This window comes from Dipodomys merriami, unplaced genomic scaffold, assembly GCF_024711535.1.
Source record: "Dipodomys merriami isolate MVZ:Mamm:240054 unplaced genomic scaffold, mDipMer1.0.p SCAF_128, whole genome shotgun sequence".
NCBI classification, from domain to species: Eukaryota; Metazoa; Chordata; class Mammalia; order Rodentia; family Heteromyidae; genus Dipodomys; species Dipodomys merriami.
The window spans coordinates 842,203-860,909 of NW_027202582.1; the positions used below are offsets into that span (position 1 = coordinate 842,203).

General features: G+C 58.4%; 1 protein-coding gene across 2 annotated transcripts in view; it reads right to left on the reverse strand.

Annotated features, from left to right (window-relative positions):
- Positions 1 to 18,707, reverse strand: part of Macrod1 (mono-ADP ribosylhydrolase 1) — a 140,812-nt gene that overhangs the window by 9,688 nt on the left and 112,417 nt on the right. For both annotated transcript variants that reach the window (XM_070017951.1, XM_070017952.1), the window contains exon 4: positions 2,950 to 2,979. In XM_070017951.1, the coding sequence (XP_069874052.1) occupies positions 2,950 to 2,979 (30 nt within the window). The remainder of the gene's footprint in view (positions 1 to 2,949; positions 2,980 to 18,707) is intronic.

The window sequence follows — 18,707 nt, forward strand, 5'->3', positions numbered from 1 at the left end:
CCGTCCGGCTGTGCCCCCTGAACTCCTATTCAGCCTTCAGGGCCCACGTGCAATGTCCCCTCGCTGACAAGGCTTCCACCAGATAGGGTCCACCTCGAGCACTCAGCCAAGTCCTGAATTCTGGCATTGGCCTGGTCCCCAACTCAGAGGGAGCCTCAGGAAGGAATAGGGAAGAGGGGGGCGTCTCCAGGGCTGGGGCATGTCGCTGAGCCTGGGGTCTTCGAGGACCCCTCTTTGCTCCTCGGCGGCTGCAGTCCCCTCTTAAGCCTAAATCACCACCTGCTTTCAGCAAAACCGTGTGCTCCCACCCCCAAAACCCGCCGCCACAACTTCACCCTTTTGGGTATGTTTGCCTTGCGCCCGTCTTGGAGCTTGAACTCAGGGCGTGGATATTGGATATTGGATACTGTTATCTCTTAGCTTTTTTTTTCTTTCCTTAAAGTTGGCGCTCTATCACTTGAGCCACAGGTCCATGTCTGGTTTTTGGATGGCTAATTGGAGACAAGAGCCTCATGGACTTTCCAGCCTGGGCTGGCTTTGAACCACGATCCTCAGACCTCAGCCTCCTGAGCAGCTAGGATGACAGGCGTGAGCCACGGCTGCCCGGCCGCCCTGGCTTTTCTGAGACCCTGCTTACACCAGGCACCCGGTCATCTCCCAGCTCACGCCAGGGACGAAGGGAAGGGGCCTGGGGCGTGGCGGAAGTGGGCAGGTGTGGGGTGCCAGGGGGTGAATCCCAGGGTTCTTACAGACAGCCAGGCGGGGGTGCGGGGGAGCACAGGGGCAGGAGAGGTGTTAGGGCATTGGTCCCCACCCACGGGTCCCAGTCGGGTCCCCTCGCCGTCCCCTGCACCTCCTTCCAATCACATTAGAGAGTGACAGCCCGCGGCGCGCCGCCGCCTCCATAAATCTTGGCGGCGTTAAAAGGCTGGACTCCCGGCCCACTTCCGCCGGCCGTGGTGCCATCCATCTTGGCGTCTGTCAGACCAGCCTGGCCCGCTCCAGCCTTCGCCCCGGAGGCCCAAGGAAAGCGGAGGGACCCCTGGTGGCCTCCAGTCCAGCCAGGTCCGGGACCCCTGACTTTCCTAAAACCCCCGAGGCTCTGCCTGTACCAGCTTTTTGGTGTGTGTGTGTGTGTGTGTGTGTGTGTGTGTGTGTGTGTGTGTGTGTGTGTGTGTGTGTGAAAGAGAGAGAGAGAGAAAGAGAGAGAGAGAGAGTCCTGGAGTTCAAACTCAGAGCCTGGCCGCTGTCCCTTTGCTTTTCTACTCGAGGCTGGTGCTCTACCACTTGGCATCTACTACTCGGTTAAATGGAGATTAGAGTCTCTTGGATTTGTCTACCTGGCTGGCTTGGAGCTCAGATCCTCAGATCTCAGCCTTCTGGGTAGCTGGGGTTACAGCTGTAGCCACGGTGCCCGGCTTCATCTTCCTTTTTGACCCATCCGCTTTCTCAAACTGAACAGCCCCCCCGGGTCACCCCAGGACCTCCTTCCCTCCCGCTTTCCTCAGTTCCAGCACAGATGCTGCCCCCTTGCAGGTGTCCCCCTGATGCCTGAGCCAGGATGGTACCCCACAGCAAGCACCATCCACCCTGCACACACAGTGGGCCCCGAAGCACGGGGTGGGAATAGACGGGTGGAGTGCAGCAGGTGGCCAATCAGAGGCGCCTGTCCCCGTCCTGGGTGGCTGTGACCTCCACGGGGACAGCTAGAGGAGACGCAGGCAGGGGGGGAGGGAAAACATCTCTAGCCACAAACAGACCCCCATCCTGCATCCTGGCTGGTCACCGACAGCTCTTAGCACTGCTTTTATTTATTTCTGACCTTCGCCGCCCCTTTTATTTTTCCCCCTTTTAAAACCTGGCCTGGGCCCCGCCACAGTTGCCATAAACACGGCCCCCGGGATTTATCCCACGGCGCATTAACCCCTGCCCTGAGGCTCACCAATCATCCAGGCTGCACAGACAGTGGCCGTGGCTGGCAGGGGGCTGGGGATCGTGGGGGGGGGGAGGGAAAGGGGGGCCAGGCGTGGGGAACATCAGTACGCAGGATGCCTTCTAGAATCCCCCAAGGGACCTTGTGACTTTGACCCCCAACCCTGGCAGTTAGACCACGCTGATCTGGAGAGATTGGCTCTTTCCTTTCTTTCTTTTCTTTCTTTCGTGTGTGTGTGTGTGTGTGTGTGTGTGTGTGTGTGTGTGTGTGTGTGTGTGTGTGTGTGTGTGTGTGTGTGTGTGTGTGTGTGTGTGTGCTGAGACTTGAACTCAGGGCCTGCACGCTGTTCTTGAGCTTTTGTGTTCCAGGCTAGCATTTACTCACTCGAGCCACAGCCCCACTTCCGGCATTTTAGTGGTTAATTGGAGGTGAGGATCTCACAAACCTTCCTACAGCCGGCTTGGAACCACGATCCTTAGATCTCAGCCTCCTGAGCAGCTGGGATGACAGCGTGAGCCCCGGGCGCCTGGCCGTGGGAACCCGTTTCTTAGCGGATGTCAGGACGGCATGCGCATGCGTGCGGGTGTGTGGGAGACCCACCCTCCCTCACCAGCCCCCCACCTGGCACCTGCAGTGGGCCAGCACTGGCACTGCTGGGCCTAGTGCCATCCCTGGAGGTTCCAGCCTAGGATATTGAGCAGGGGAAATAATTTTGCCTATGCAGGTGGGGGAAACTGAGGCTGACTGGAACAGGCCTTCCTGAGACCCCTCCCCCCCATGCATCATGGATGGGGTGAGGCTTGTGGTACCTCACTTCACCTCCAGTGCCCCTTCCAATCACAGAGCAGGATGCAGGCAGGAGTGGAGGAGCCTTGTGTGGTCACGGGGGGGGGGGGGGGGGGGCGCGGCCTGCTGGCCTCCAGCTCCGTCTATGGGGACAGCATGGCTGAGACAGCGGGACAGGCGGGACAACACCCCCGTCCACCCCCAAGCCCGAGATGCAGAGCTCTACTCACCGCCTCCACCGCCGAGCAGGGAGCTGTTGGCTACGAGAGAGAGAAAGAGAAGCAGGTTAGTAGGCCAGTGGCCAGAGCGGACAGCTGTGTGGGACTGGGGGACAAGGGGGGGCTCAGCTGGGTCCCTGGAGCAGCAGGCCCAGGACCCAGTTCTTAGATTTGGTCACAGGGGCTCCCAGGCTCCGAGCTGGGGCAGTAGAGAAGAACCCCTTCCTACAGGCCTGAGGTTTTGGGCGGTTTTTGGTCGGTCGTGGGGCTTGTACTCTGGGCCTGGGCGCTGTCCCTCAGCTCTTCAGCTCAAGGCGAGCGCTCTACCACTTGAGCCACAGTGCCACTTCCAGTTTTCTGGTGCTTAATTGGAGGTAAGAATCTCACAGCCTTTCCTTGCTCGGGCTGGCTTTGAACCATGATCCTCAGATCTCAGCCTCCTGAGTAGCTAGGATTATAGGCGTGAGCCACCAGTGCCTGGCAAGGGTCTGAGGTTTGTAGGGTGGCAGGGGCACAGGGGAGTCCCGAGGGCTGCCCGCTCCCCGAAGCAGCTTTGCGTGGGGTCAGATGTCGGGTGTTGCGTTCCCCACATCCTTCTCCCCACTTTTACCCCATAGCATCTTTTGTGTTGTTGTTGTTGTCAGTGATGGAGTTTGAACTCAGGACCTGATCACTGTTCCCGAGCTTTTGTGCTCAAGGCTAGGCTTCTACCACTTAGAGCCACAGCCTCACTTCCCGTTTCCTAGTCATTAATTGAAGATAAGAGTCTCACAGGGACTTTTCAGTGTGGGCTGGCTTTGAACCATGATCCTCCGATCTCAGGCTCCTGAGTAGCGAGGATGACAGGCGTGCGCCACCAACACAAGGCGTCCTGGAGCCCTCTAAGGCCCTGGTGCTCACAGGCTGCCAGGGGCACAGACGGACATAAACCAACCAGAAAACAACTAGAGAGCAGGTATGGGAAGCACTGCCCAGAATGAGCAGATGTCAGGTGACCACTGTGTCCAACAGGTGGGTGACTGGGCCGTGCCTCAGTTTCCGCACATGTAAAAAGGACAGTGCAGCCCCATCCCACAGGGTGGGTATGAAGGTCAAGGGAGAGGGTCCTCAGAGATGGGCCTGGAGGCAGGAGGAGAGCCCGCACCCTGCCTGGCTGGAGGTGGTCACTAGGAGGAGGCCTGCCGGCCCCTGGGACGGCCCCTTGCGGAGGGGCCCTGTCCACCATGATCTGCCCAGCGGCTGCCCTTCCCACCTGTCCATGTGGCTGACATGTGGTCAACACCAAGCTGGCAGCTCCTGCTCAAGGATGCCTGTCAAAGTCCCCCTGGTCAGCCTGGGTTCCCTTCTGCCCAAGCCTGCGCCCATAAGAGATGGGAGGGTCGGGCGCCGGGGCTCACGCCTGCCATCCTAACTACCCAGGAGGCTGAGATCAGAGGACCACGGTTCTAAGCCAGCAGGAAAGTCCGTGAGACTCTCATCTCTAATTAACCACCAGGAAACCGGAAGTGGCACTGTGGCTCAAGTGGTAGAGCTCGCCTTGAGCTGAAGAGCTGAGAGACAGCGCTCAGGCCCTGAGTTCAAGCCCCACAACCAACACACACACACACACACACACACACACACACACACACACACACACACGCACACGCACACGCACACACACACACACACACACACACACACACAGGTGGGAGAAACGAGGGTGAGGTAGAGGGGTTCCTGGCTCACATGCTGCCCAGGACTTTTTGCCTGCAGCCCTCCTCCCCCAGAACCGTGTCCCCACCCTACTGGTCCACCAGGCTGCGGCGGGGGCTTTGTGCGGAGGCTGTGGACGCCGCTAAGTGGTGTCGGGTGAGTCCGAGTGGTTGGTCTCCCAGACCTGCCAGCTCCTCGCTTGGGGAATAATTAATTCCACAGCCTGAAAACCCAGGGCTGCGAGTTGCCACGTTACTTGGGAGATTAATACAAGCAGCTAATTAAGATGGAGAGGCAAGGAGCGGGCCGGGCGCTCCCGGAACAGGGGTGGAGGCCGCGGGGAGACGGCGGTGGCGAGCCCAGAGAACGGGAACAGGCCACATGTGCCCCGCGGGCAGGCATGGGGGCTGGCTGGGGGCAGAGCCGGCCCCCCACCGGGTTTGGATGTTGCCTTTGCCCCAGGAACCTCCATTTCCACTGACCTAGGGAAGTCGGCTTGCTGGGCACAAATGACCCCACTTATCACCAAGACAAAGCCACCGGGGTGGGGCTCCTGTCTCCATTGACAAAGAAGGAAACTGAGGCTCAGAGAGATGAGTCCCACAGTGGTGCTGGTGGCTCACGCCTGTAACCCTTGCTATTCAGGATTCCGTGCCGGCCTGGGCCAAGCGAGTCTGTGAGACTCTTTCTCTTGCCAATTAACCAGCAAAAAGCAAGGAGCTGTGCTCAAGTGGTAGAGCGCCAGCGTGGGGCAAAGCAGCTAAGGGATAGTGCTCTGGTCCTGAGTTCAAGGCCCATGACCCGGTCTGACTCCAAAGAAACACTCCTTCCCTTGGAGAGATGTGAGCGCCCCCCCCACCCCATACCCTACGGAACACAGAGGCCCCCCCTTGGCCTTGGCCTTGATCTCTGAGGTGGGCAGAACCTGGGGTGTCTCCTGCCCCCTGGCACGCGACCGCACTGGCGGAAGCTGCCCCCTGCGGCCCCATCACCTCTCTCTTAATTAACACCGCCTGCAAACGAGCTGGCTCCCACCCGCGCAGGGCACCGCGCCAAATGGGTTGGCAGCGAGCTGTGACGGGTGGGCGGGGCGGGGGCGCTGGCCGGCCGCTCCGCGCGGCCCTCCTGGAAGGGGACTTGGCCTCTGCCCGCTGCGGCCCCAACCCTCCCCCATGAGGCCTGAACAAAGGACAGGGTCTCCCCGCAATCAACCAGACCTGTCAACAGAGGTCTTTCGTTTGTTGTCAGTCATGGGGCTTGAACTCGGGGCCTGGGCGCTCTCCCTGAGCTCTTTTACTCTACCACATGGAGCCACAGCTCCATTGTTGGTTTTCTGGGGGTTCCTTGGAGATAACAGTCTCTGGGACTTTCCTGCCTGGGCTGGCTTTGAACCGTGATCCTCAGATCTCAGCCTCTTGAATAGCTGGGATTACAGGTGTGCCTGGCTGAGTTTGGTTTTGAGACTGTTCTTGTTATGTTGTCCAGACAATTCAGTTTCCTATGTCTCAGCTTCCTATGTAGTTGGGGTTACAGGGACGCATCTGTCCCTTACACAGGGGGGGCTGCACTGGGGGGCTGGGGCTCCGGGCTGCACGGTGGGGGGCAGGCTCTGGGCTGGGCTGTGGACCACCCTGCCCCCGCCCCTATCTGCCCTTGGCCTCCACCCAGGCTTGAGGGGCAGCCTCCCTGCCGTCTCCACACCCCACTGGACTTGATGAGCTGGCTTCCAGCCCAACACGCCCCCGTGACCTTGGGTGCCCCCCCTAATGCCAGTCACTGCTAAGTCCTCTACTGGGGGGGGAGCCTGGGAGGGGGGATCTCAGCCTCCCTCCCGCGCATTCTGCCTCTGGTCTCTCCCCACCTCACCCCTCCGGCCCCCGGTCCCTGCTCTGCCCTTGAGGGTGAGCCGGGCTCACGCCGGCTTGTGTCCCTGCTCCCGGCTGGGGTGCTGGCCACTGCCCAGGGAGAGGGACGGGGACGGTCCTGAGGCTTTGGCAATGGTCACCGAAGGTCAGAGGAGGCCCAGGGACAGCTGCAGACCCAGCCCCGGCTGGCCACGCTCTACACGACCCGTTTTAATTGAGCACCAGCTGTGTGCAGGGCTGTATACGGGGTACACAGGCCCTCGGGGCGCACAGTCCTGCGGGGGGGATATGGGGCAGAGGCTGAGCTGTCCCAGGGGTGCCTTTGCCTGGCTACCATTGTGGGGTGAGCAGGCCAAAGGCACCTGACAAGGAAGGGGGGCAGGCTGGGAGGCCCCAGGCTCGGGGAGGGGGAAGAGAGAAGCGAGATGGGGCACCCGAGCCTCTTCCTCCGCGGTGTCACCCCTCCCCAGCACTGGGGTCCCTTCCTGCTTCCGCCGGGCAGGCGATGGATGATGCGAATGGCTCACGGGAGCGGCTTCCCTGCTGGACCTGGGCCTCGAGACCCAGGACAACGTAATTCCTTTTGCTATCAGAAGGAAAGATGGACTTCTAGGTCACAGAACATGTTTTAGCATATCATACGATCTATGCGTCTTTATGCCAACAAAGCCATAAGGGAAGACGTGCAATGGCTTTTCCAGAGCCCGGAGGCGGAGGCCCGCTGAGCTGGGGCGGGTGGAGCTCAGGCGCGGCTGGTTCTGGCTGGGAAACGCGGAGTTGGGCCCGGCTGCCTTGGGACAATTGTTCTCACTTCTTTCACTTCTTTCTTCCCCCCAAGCGTCCCGATTCAAACCCTCCCAGGGCTGGGCTGGGGGGGCCCTGGTAGAGCATCTCCCCTAACTATTCCCAACGGGGACCCCAGGAGCCTCCGTGAGCCCCAGTGGGACAGGAGCTCCCCTCTACTCTCAGAATTGCCGCTCGAGCCAGCTCCCCACCCTCATGGACCCACAAACACATCCCCCCCATCTCCCCAGCCTTCCAGTGCCTACGACAGGGCCTGGGCCGGGGCAGTGGCGGGGCCCAGCTGCCCTGGCTCCTCAGGGACAGACAGAGGCCGGCCGAGGGCTCCCCAGGGGGACAGTGCGGAGAGGACAGGCGGCCACCAGTGACCCAAGGAAAGCGCTGAGCAGCTGCCTGGGCTGGGGGAGGCGGGGCGTGCGCACAGCCCCGCTGCATGTCCCCCGGAGAGGACACTACCGCCCCTCACCCCTGACTGCGGCTCTCCCTCCTCACCCTGTCCCCTGGCCTGGAGCAGCAGGGAGCTGAGGGGGGGACGGGCCGGATGGAGGGGGGAGGAACGGGCCTTGGTGCCCAGCCTCCTGTGAGCCAGACCTCAGCTTTGGCGAAGATGTATCCCTCCCCTACTGTGTGCCGGGCACTGGGATACAGATGGCAGAGCCCTCTGGCAGAGCTCTTGAGACAGTCAAAGGTAGCAAGAGGAGAAGCAACTTGAACCAGAAGCCTTGGGAGTGCCAGAGGTTGGGAAGGAAATCAAAGGAAGAGAGCAGAGAGGGAGAGGCAGGAGGGAGCTGTCTCCAAGGGCTAGCCTAGGACCTGCTGTATGCAGGAGGCAGCCTGGAGGAGCACGTGCAGGTCAGGGGAAGGCCGTGCAAAGGCCCTGAGGCAGGAACTGGCCTGGAAGCAAGGAGAGCCCATGGGGGGACCTTGAGAGTCAGTTAGAGATGGGATGGGGTGTTAGGGGAGAGGAAGGATGCACTACAGAGATGGGCCTGGAGGTGGACGAGCCCCTCCTGCAGAGCCTAATGCTGGCCACAGCCCGACTCCGCGTCACCCCACGGTGACACACGGACTGGCACCCGGCTCACAGGGGACAGAGGGGAGCGACTTCCGGTTTCCAGAAGTCACAAGCTGTCCTGTCTCCCACAGGCGGGCCGGGAGGAGATGGAGGAGGGCAATCCATGTTCCCAGAGACACGTTTTAGATTAGAGCCCCCCACAGGTGGAATGAAATGTGAAATGTGCTGAATTTTCAAGATAAAACCAGACACTTCAAAGACACCTCACGCCGGGAAAGTAGTGGCCATGTTTGACAAGCTTCATCCCCTCAGGCCTAGGTCACTGTCCTGAGAGACGGAGCAGCTTGGGGGGGGGGGGGAGGAGCGCCGGGCGGGGGAGGGGAGATCGAGGCATGGTGGGTGGTGGGGCGGGGTGGGGGTGGGGTGAGGTTGTCTAGCTTGGCAGGAGTTTGGGCTGGTTACTACCAAGTGCATTCTCAGCAAGCTTTCTTGGGGGACTCAATAGTCACCCTAACATCACCTATTACACATGGGGAAACTGAGGCCTTGAGTGGAGACTGGACCCAGGCTAGCTAGCCCTTAGCAGAAAAACCCCTGTCTATGTTGACTTTTCTTTTTTGTGTGTGTCAGTCCTGGGGCTTGAATTCTGGGCTTGGGCGCTGTCCCTGTGCTATTTAGCTCAAGGCAAGCGCTCTACTGCTTGAATCACAGCACCACTTCTGTTTTTCTCGTGGTTCATTGGAGATAAGAGTCTCAAGGCCTTTCCTGCCTGGGCTGGCTTTGAACCGTGGTCCTCAGATCTCAGCTTCCTAAGTAGCTAGGATTACAGGCATGAGCCACCAGGCCCGGCGATCCCTGAGCTTCCTTTGCTCAAGCGCTCTACCACTGGGACCACAGCGCTACTTCTGGCTCTTTCTAGTGGGTTATTGGAGATATGAATCTCATGGACTTTCTTGCCCGGGCTGGCTTTGAACCGCCATCCTCCGATCTCAGCCTCCTGAGTAGCTAGGGTGACGGGCGTGAGCCACCGGCGCCTGACTTGTCCTTGCTTTTATGTTTTTGTCAGGCCTAGTCCTGACATCCCCGGCTGTGGCCTCAGGCTGGAATTTTTAACGTCCTGGAACCTCAGTTTCCTCTTTTGGGAACAGGGGAGGTCAGCGGCCTGAAGCGTCCTGGGAACGCTGGACCTTAAAACTGCGCTGAGAGCACCAGCGCTGTGGTTCAAGTGGTAGAGCGCCAGCCTTGAGCTGAAGAGCTCAGGGACAGTGCTCAGGCCCAGAGTTCAAACCCCTCGACTTATAAAAAACAAACAAACCAAAACCCCAAACCCAAAATCCAACCCTGCTCCGTGGGACCGTCCTTGACTATGTTTGGTTGTGATATCAAAATCCAGAGACTGGGTTCTTTTTGAGGTCTCTTTGCGTCACGGTTCTGGGGTTGCAGGGTCTGGGTGCGGGTGCTGGCTGAGGGCCCCGAGCTGCGCGGCGGCCGCGGGCGGAGCCGGACGGGCCCAGGCCAGCTCTGGCCTCACCCCCATCCACTCCCGCCCCCCGGGGGCCCCTCCGCCTGCACTCCCTCCACATGAGTTTCCAGCACATGAACTTTTGGGGGACACACACTCCAGCCATAGCCCGGCTTCACTGTGGCACTGGATGCTGAAGCCGGGGTCCCGGGTCCCCGCGTTCTCAGCTCCCACAGGGGGCAGAGGGTGGTGACCCCCAATGTCCTTTATTCAGCTCCGACGCGTGGGCGCTGGCTCACCAAGGCAGAGTCAGAGCCCTCCACAGATGGGGAAACTGAGGTCACCTGCTGGGAGCCCTGCGGGTCTGATGCTGGAGCCTGGGCCTCACTGAGGTTGGGTTTGTTGGCCTCCAGTGCTGAGCCTCTAGCTACCTTTCCTGAGGCAAGACAGGATCGTCCAAACTGCCGGGGAGCCTGGCCCCACGGGGCCTTCTCTCCGAGGGCCCCCCCCCCCCCGTCTCCTCTTTCCTGGTGGCCCCATGTCAGGTCCCCAGCTCTTCTTCAGCTTCCCCTGCACCCCTCATGGCTCTTCACCCCCAGATCCACCGCTTAATCCTGTCCCTACACAAGCCATCCAGCCTGGGGGGCGGCTCACACCTGCCATCCTAGCTACTCAGGAGGCTGAGATCGGAGGATCACCGTTCAAAGCCAACTGACTCACCAGAAAAGCCAGAAGTAGAGCTGTGGCTTGAGCAAAAAAGCCCTGAGTTCAAGCCCCAGGATTGGCAAATGCACACGCATGCGCGCATACACACACACACACACCATCCATCCATCCATCCATCCATCCATCCATCCATCCATCCATCCAGCTGTTTAGAGCTCCAAGTAGGTTATTTGGCTGAGGTTCTCTGCTTGGTCCCTTCCTACCTGGATTCCTGGGCTCCCTCCTGGCTGGAGAGGTAGGCCCCCAAGCTAGACCCTGACCCCAGATGACACAGAGCCCCCCCCCAGACCCCGTCCCTACGTGCCTCCTCCATATTGGTCTTCAGTTATGCAGGAGATTCACATTCAACTCATTGCCCCAAATTGGATAAAACACATCAACAGCGAAAGTGAGGTGAGTCACCATTAGCTCATCGTGGGCAGCCGGGGGGCTAGCCCCAGCGCCCACCCCTCCAGAGCCGCCCAGACTTCCATCCAAACCAAAGAACTTAATAAGGAGTTGGATCGAGCGTGTTGGGTGGGGAGGCATGGGATGCATTGGGGAAGGGGGGCTTGGCGAGGTCCAGCGACTTGCCCAAGGCCTCGCAGCTGGGAACTGGGGCGGTGGGGGACCGAATGCAGCAGTCTGAGCTCCAGTGGAGCACAGGAGGGCTGTGTCCCCCCCCCTGCCTCCCCACCCCCAGCCCCAGGCAGAACTCTCAGCAGCCCACCCCACCATTAGCATAACCACCCGAGTCCCTGAAACCCAATTACCAGGAGATGACTTGGGCCCCAGCCAGCCGGTGTCCTCTCCATGTCTGCAGGAATGAGGGGCTGAGACCCGAGGCAGCCAGGGAAGATGGGGGGCTGGGGAAAGGAGTCTATTCACAACCTGGGGATCTGAAGGCAGCTTTGTCTCCCCTGGGCCCACTGCTCCTCTGTCCCCAGCTTGCTGAGTGGCTCTGGGCAACCTCTTGCCCTCTCTGGGCTTCAGGTTTTTTTGTTTTGTTTTGTTTTTGTCGGTTGTGGGGCTTGAACTCTGGGCCTGGGCGCTGTCCCTCAGCTCTTCAGCTCAAGGTGAGCGCTCTGCCACTTGGAGCCACGGCTCCACTTCCAGTTTACTGATGGCTCATTGGAGATAAGAGTCTCTCGGAGATTTTCCTACCTGGGCTGGCTTTGAACCCTGACCCTCAGATCTCAGCCTTAGGTATGGTTCAAGTGGTAGAGCATCTGCCTTGAGAGAAAAAGCTAAGCAAGAACAAAAAGCCCTAAGTTCAAATCCCAGTACTGGCACAATGAATAAATAAATAAGCCAGGCCCCAAGTTCAAGTCCCATCACGGACTAAAAAAAGAAAGAGATCAGGGCTGATATGCAGGGCTCCATTTCTCCACACAATGCCCTGTGCCCTACCCCCGGGCTGGCACTTGGACACTGGACTTCCCTGCCCCAAGTGAAGCTTGGTTCTTTGTAACTGACCCACAGTTACAGTAACAGAAAACAGAGCCAGGCCCCCCTTCCCGGAGTGGAAGCCCCATCCCTAGATTAGCATGCATCTTCTCCAGGGCTTCACCCAGAGTGTCCTGGGGTTGGTGGGTGTGTCAGTCCCTGGATCTTACATAAATACAGGCCCTTACGTATGCATTCAGGCTGCTCCAGGGGCCTAGGCCCCACCGCGCCACGTCCTGGGTAAGCCACACACAGCAAGCCAGCCAATTCCACCACAGAGACCCAGAGACCCAGAGATGAACAGTTGGGCCCCTGCTTTTCTCCTCTTGCAAACAAACCGCAGTAGCATCCGTGCATGGCCTGCGCACGTGCCAGCCTTTCTCTGGGAATGGGGCTGTGGTATATGTGCATCTTTAACTTTACTAGTTATTGCCAAATTGCTCTCCAAAGTGGTTGTTCAGATGATCGTTTTAAAATATAAATTAGATCATGTCACTTTCCTGCTTAAAACTCTCAAATAGCTTCCTATTATACTTAGAATAAAATCCATATTCCCCTCCATGAATGCATGACTGCGTCCATGCTCTGCTCCCTCCTCCTGCCCGCCCTCTCAATTTCCTGGCTCCTTTTCTCCTCCTTAAATAGGTCTGGCTCGCTCCTGCCCCAGGGCCTTTGCACACGACTCCCCAATATCCTGCATATTTTCCTCCCAGCTCTTTCTAGACTGGTTCCTTCTTCTCAAGTCTTTGTGGAAATGTCACCTCCACTGAGGGACCTTCCCTGGCCACTCAAAGTGCCCTTTACCCATTCTTCTTATCACCCTGTTTCCTTTGGGGTCCACACTGCTCAATCCCATAATGACCTCGTCCTTTCATTTGCTCATTGGTGTATTACCAGCCTGGTGGCCTGGTGGTCGGAGAGACTCATTCGCTTAACTCCTGTATTCCCAAGGCCAGCCTGGGGACTGAGCTCAGTAGAGCTCTGGCCTGGTATGCTTGAGGCTCTGGGCATGAGATTGAGAGCAGGGCAGATCAGAACACGCAGATCACTTATTCATTCAGCAGACGTTGCTTGGGCCTCATGTCCAGAAGGGTGAATGAGAATGAGCCCCGAGAGGCAGGCAGGGGGAGCTGGGGAGAGGGGGTTCTGTGGAGCTGGGTGTCCCTGGCCTCTAGGGTCCTCCTGGATCTCTCCTCAAGGATGTGGGGAGTTATGGCAGATGCTGGATTGGGGGGCCAGGGGGAGCGGCCATGGGTGGTCTGAGCTCGGGAGGCCCAAAGAGGGCGGGGTTGGACATCAGAGCAGCTTCTAACCTAGAGCTCAGCTCCAAAGAAACAGCAGTATACCAGGCGCCTGCAATCTTGCTACTCACTGCTCAGTGTGCTGAGATCCGAGGATTGGATTTGAAGTCAGCCTGGGTAGGAAAATCCGTGAGACTTTTTTTTTTCTCCAATGAACCACAAAAAGGTGGACATGAAGCTGTGGCCCAGGGGGCAGAGCGATAGCCTGGAGCAGAAAAGCTGGGACAGCGTCCAGGCCCTGAGTTCAAGCCCCAGGACTGGCAACATAAATAAATAATTAACAGGACAGTGGTAGCTTCCCCCCCCCCGCCCTTCCCCCCCCCCCCCCCCCCCCCCGCCCGTCCCACTTCTCATGGCCCTCTGTAGTGAGCGGAGGGGGCCAGCCTGGGTCCCTCACAGTCCCCGGATATCCATATGCACAAAATACTGCCCGAGACTTGAGTAGGAGGGCAGGGACCCCAAGGGTCCTCCCTAGACCCCCGCAAGCCCCCTTGATGTAACCCACCTCCCTGCTCCAGCTGGGAAACTGAGACCCTAGAAGGAGAGAAAGTGAAGCCTCAGAGTGGAATTCCTCCCCCAGGGCACTTGCTGGATGGGTGTGTGCGTGTGTGCATGTGTGCATGCGTGTGTGTGTGTGTGTGTGTGTGTGTGTGTGAGACATGCACAGAGAGGCACAACCCCAGCAAGGACAGCAGAAAAGTGGTAGCCAATTGCTGCACAAGGAATTTAAGTTAGACACCAGAAAAGACTTCTTCGGTTCCCTGTGACCCCCCAGGAGTCTCAGGCCAGGAGGCTGGAGATGAAGCCCCTTCAGGGCGGCTCTGCCAGCAAGAGGCCTATTGCATCTGACTCCACAATCAGCCCTTAGGATGAGGCACCAGGGCCTGAGGCCCAGCGGAGGCCCAGGCCCGACCCAGGCCCGTGCTTTGCCTCTCCCTCCCTGCACTGGCCTGGGGCTCTCCTCCTCTTCTCCGTCCTGCTCTACCAACTTGAGTTCCATTCTTGGAGGGAGGAGGGAGGAGAAGGAGAGAGGAGGCAGGAGGGAGGAGAAAGCCCCCGGTGTGGCAGCCATTGGTATGCGAGGCCCAGCCTCAGCTCTTTAAGAAGCCCTCCTCAGCAGCGTGCCGGTTGCTGGGCAACCCATCCCGCCCCGCCCCCTGAGGCTGGCGCTGGTCCTCTTCCCCTCCCCCTCTTCCCAGGGCTCCTCCCCCCCCCTCCTACTCCACCCAGCCTCAGCAGGGTTCTGAGCCTAGACTCTGCCAGGCCTGGCTGCCAGGGCCACCTGTGCCTGACAGGTAAGGGACTTGGAAGTGAGCTCACAGTCCCTAGCCCCCGGCCCTGCCCCTGCAGGCCCCCCCCTCCAGGGGGGGAACCCCTGGCTTAGCAAGGCCGGCAGGTGAGGGCAGGAGATGCTCTGTGTCGTGGAGCGCTGGGAGGGGTGGAAATGTTGGCTCACAACCAGTTCCTTGTGCTCTTCCCCCCCCCCCCCCACTTCCAGGGCATCATCTTCAGCCGCCCTGACATGCTAGATCTACCGAGGGGATGGGGGCCCAGAGGAGGACCTCAGGGGCTGTTGGAGTGGGAGAGGGGAGGAGGGGCTCTGGCTGGCTGAGCTGGGTGCTGGGGGGCTCCTAGAGGTGAAGGGAGACGGAACCAGGAAGCCAACTGGGACTGGGATAGCACATGGAGAGCCACGGCCTCTGAGGCCCCTGGAGAAGCAGTCTGGTGTGCAGGGGTCGGAGAGGTGCAGGGATGGGGCGGGAGGGTCCCCGCAGGCCCTGGCCCAGCAGAGGCCTCTGACACCCCCCTCCCTTTCCCTTCTCCCCCTTGGCCACGCACAGAGACGGGATCCTCTGCTTCCTCCATTTTTTTTTTTTTTTGGGTGCCAGTACTGGGGCTTGAACTCATGGCCGGGACACTTTTCCTCAGCTTTTGCACTCAAGGCTCTCCTTCTACCGCCTGAGCCACAACTCCACTTTTGGTGGTTAAGTGGAAGTCTTAGAGACTTTCCTGCCTGAGCTGGCTTCAAATTGTGATCCTCAGATCTCAGCCTCCAGAGTAACTAGGATTACAGGCATGAGCCACCAGTGCCCGGCTCTCTCCTGCCTTGGGGCTGTTCCTCTCCTGGACAGGACTCTACCTCTTACTCCCACGTGGCAGCCTTTCCCCACAGCCTCTGCCCCGGCCCACACTTCTGGTCTCATATCCCTCCCGTCTGCCCATGCACGCCTCCCCCTCTAGGTAGGCCCGGGCTGTCCCTCAAGACACTGCTTGCATCTCCTTCCTGAACTCCATGTGTAACAGGTGAATGATGGCCAAGTTGAGGGAGCCTTAAATCATCATAAAAAGCATGTCCTCTGCTGGGAATAATGGCTGGGAGGGGGGAGGGAAGGAGAGAGAGGCGGCCCTGTTCGGCTGGAACTCACGGGGGGGGGGTGATGTCACTCGTGGGCTCCCACGAGGCTTGGGACCAGCAGCTTCAGTCCCACCTAGGCATTACAGGGACCCCCTCCTCTCCTGGGGGGTGGGCAGGATCTTGTCCAGAGCCAGGTTTGGATTTTGATTCTTTCTGGAATGTTCTTCCTAACATTGGTTCCTACCTATTGAAAGAAACCACCCCCCCCACCTCCCTGGAAGAGGGCCTGGGTGCCTCGTATTGTGAATCGTGGCTAGTCTGGGACAGCTCTGTCCCTGTTGCCCTGAAGGGCGCTTTCAGCCTGATGCTTGCTGGTATACAGTGTCATCCACACACTCCTTCAGCAGCGCTGGGCTGTGCCTGGCCCAGGCCCTGGGCACTGGCCACGCAGCCAGAGCGGTCCCCGCTGTGCCTCCACGGTGCTCCGGTCAGATGGAAGAGGCAGATGCCCTGATCCTAAGTCAAGCCGTTATTTGCTGCTGTTTTACGACAGCCAGGGGGAAAGACAAGCGCGCCTGTGACATCATCTACCTCGAGGGAGCTTTGGGGAGACGGAAGTGTCCAGCAGGTGGGAAACAGGAGTCACACACATCATGAGTGCCACAAACTGAGCTAAGTGCCATGAACAAGAACAGAGAATGAGCAAGGCTCAACAGATACCAAAACTTATGTTGAGCCAGCTGTGATGACACACACTTGAAATCCCAGCATTTGGAAGGCAGAGGCAAGCAGGGTGAGGCCAGCCTGGGCCTACAGCAGAGCCTGTCTCACAAAAGTCCAAGGGCTATGAGCCAGGTCACGCCTCTACTCCTAGCTACTCAGGAGGCTGAGATCTGAGATCACCGTTCAAAGCCAGCCAGGGCAGGACAAGTCCTTGAGACTATCTCCAGTCCACCACCAAGAAGAAGTTGGAAGAGTGGCTCAAGCAGTAGAGCACTGGCTATGAGTGAAAAAGCCAACAGTGCAAGAGCACAAGGCCCTGGGTTCAAGCCCCAGCACCTGCACACACAAAAAATTAAAATTATGATGGGTGCCGGTGGCTCACGCCTGTCATCCTAGCCACTCAGGAGGCTGAGATCTGAGGATCGAGGTTCAAAGCCAGTCTGGGCAGGAAAGTCTGTCCATGAGACTCTTTATCTCCAATAAACCAGCAAGAAACCGGAAGTGGTGCTGTGGCTCAAGTGGTAGAGCGCTAGCCTTGAGCTGAAGAGCCGAGGGACAGCGCCCAGGCCCAGAGTTCAAGCCTCAAGACCGAAAAAAAGAAAAATAAAAAAAAAAAAAAAAAAAGAAAAAGAAAGCTATCAAATGTAGATCTTCAGCCCTGAAATTCCAGAACCTTGAGTTGAATAAACCATTTTCTTTATATATTACCCGGTCCTAGGAAGTTGCACTGTGGCTCAAGTGGTAGATCGCTAGCCTTGAGCAGAAAAAGCTCAGGAACAGCATCCAGGACCTGAGTTCAAGCCCCAGGACTGGTATAAAGCAAACAACAAAAGACATAAATCAATTCCTGAAAGACCAAACATTTGCACAGTGAGACCAAAGGAGGATATTCACAGGAGTGGGTGTCAAAGGCTCAATAGCTATGTATATATGATCATATAAAAAGTATTACCCAGTTAAGCTGGATGCTGGTGGCTCACGTCTGTGATCTTAGCTACTCAGGAGGCTGAGATCTGAGGATCATGGTTCAAAGCCAGCCCAGGCAGGAAAAGTCCATGAGACTTTTACCTCTAATTAACCACCAGAAAACTGGAAGTGGTGCTGTGGCTCAAGTGGTAGAACACTTGCCTTGAGCTGAAGAGATCAGGGACATTGACCAGGCCCAGAGTTCAAGCCCCACAACCGACAAAAATAAAATAAAATAAAATAAAATTACCCAGTCTGTGGTTTCAGTCATAGCAACAACAACAAATGAATGAAAAACAAGGGCATTACCAAACAGGTGCGGGAAGAGGAAGACTGCTGGAGAACCGGGTGGCCAGGCCTTGTCTGGACTGAGTAGGAGTTTAGGCCTGGGAGGGGGGAGGCACATGGAGGAGCCTCTGAGTGGGAGGGGCTCAGTGGCTGGGAGCAGGGTGGGGCGGGCCCTGAACTGGCCCTGTGGGTCTGCTCCTGCCCTGCTCCTCTTCCCCAGGCCAGTGGCTCAGTTCAGCCCTTTCTTGCCACCCAGCCTGCTCTCAGGGTTCACCCTGGGGAGTTGCTGGCCTCCTCCTTCTTGGCTTTCTCCCATCTGTGCCCTTGACCTGTAGCCCCTGCTCTGAAGACCTTCTCTCCTGGGCCGGAGACATCGTCCTGCATCTCCCCAGAGCTCTGCCCTGGGGCCTGCCTCCCACTCTTGACCTTGACCAGAGAGAAGCTTCGTCTCTCTGTGTGGCATCCGGGGAAAGTTAAGTGCAGAATGCAGTTGGGACTTGAGTCAGAAAAGCTGCTAGAAGTTTCTGGTGTGGGCTGGTTTGCCAGCCAGGTGTCCCTGGAACGGTGCACAGAGCCAGCCCACCCACGGGCCACATGTTCACGAATCCATACAAACGGCCCTGGCCCTGAATATATTGGGGATCACCAGGGATCCCAGGGCTGGGAGGGGCACACAGGGGGCCCAGGTATGATCTGTGATTTTTCTGGCATCCAGTGACCCTGGAAACCTTGAGGACTATGATCTCCAACTGAGGTCCCAGAGATGGGGACAGGAAGTCTCTTGGGTTGAAGTTGGGGCTAGGGGTCCCCCTCCACAGGAGGCTGAGCAGCCTGAGGAGGAGGTCAGGGCCCTGCCATTGCTCATCCCAGACCACTGGCCCAGAACAGCTTGTGTGCCTGACACAGAGACTAATAAGGTCCCTGATGCCTACTGGCCATTGGGGATACCCTGTCACCCCTACCCCGACCTGAACAGCTCCCAATGAGGCCAAGAGGGGCATAGGCTCAGCTGATAACGGTCTGATAATGGCAAATCTAGTGTCACAACACTTCACAGTGTATTTCTTGGGTCTTCAACTGGACTTTCACACTACCCACTGAAAGTCTGTGGTGTCCCCGTTCATAGAAGAGCCAGGTGCTGGTGGCT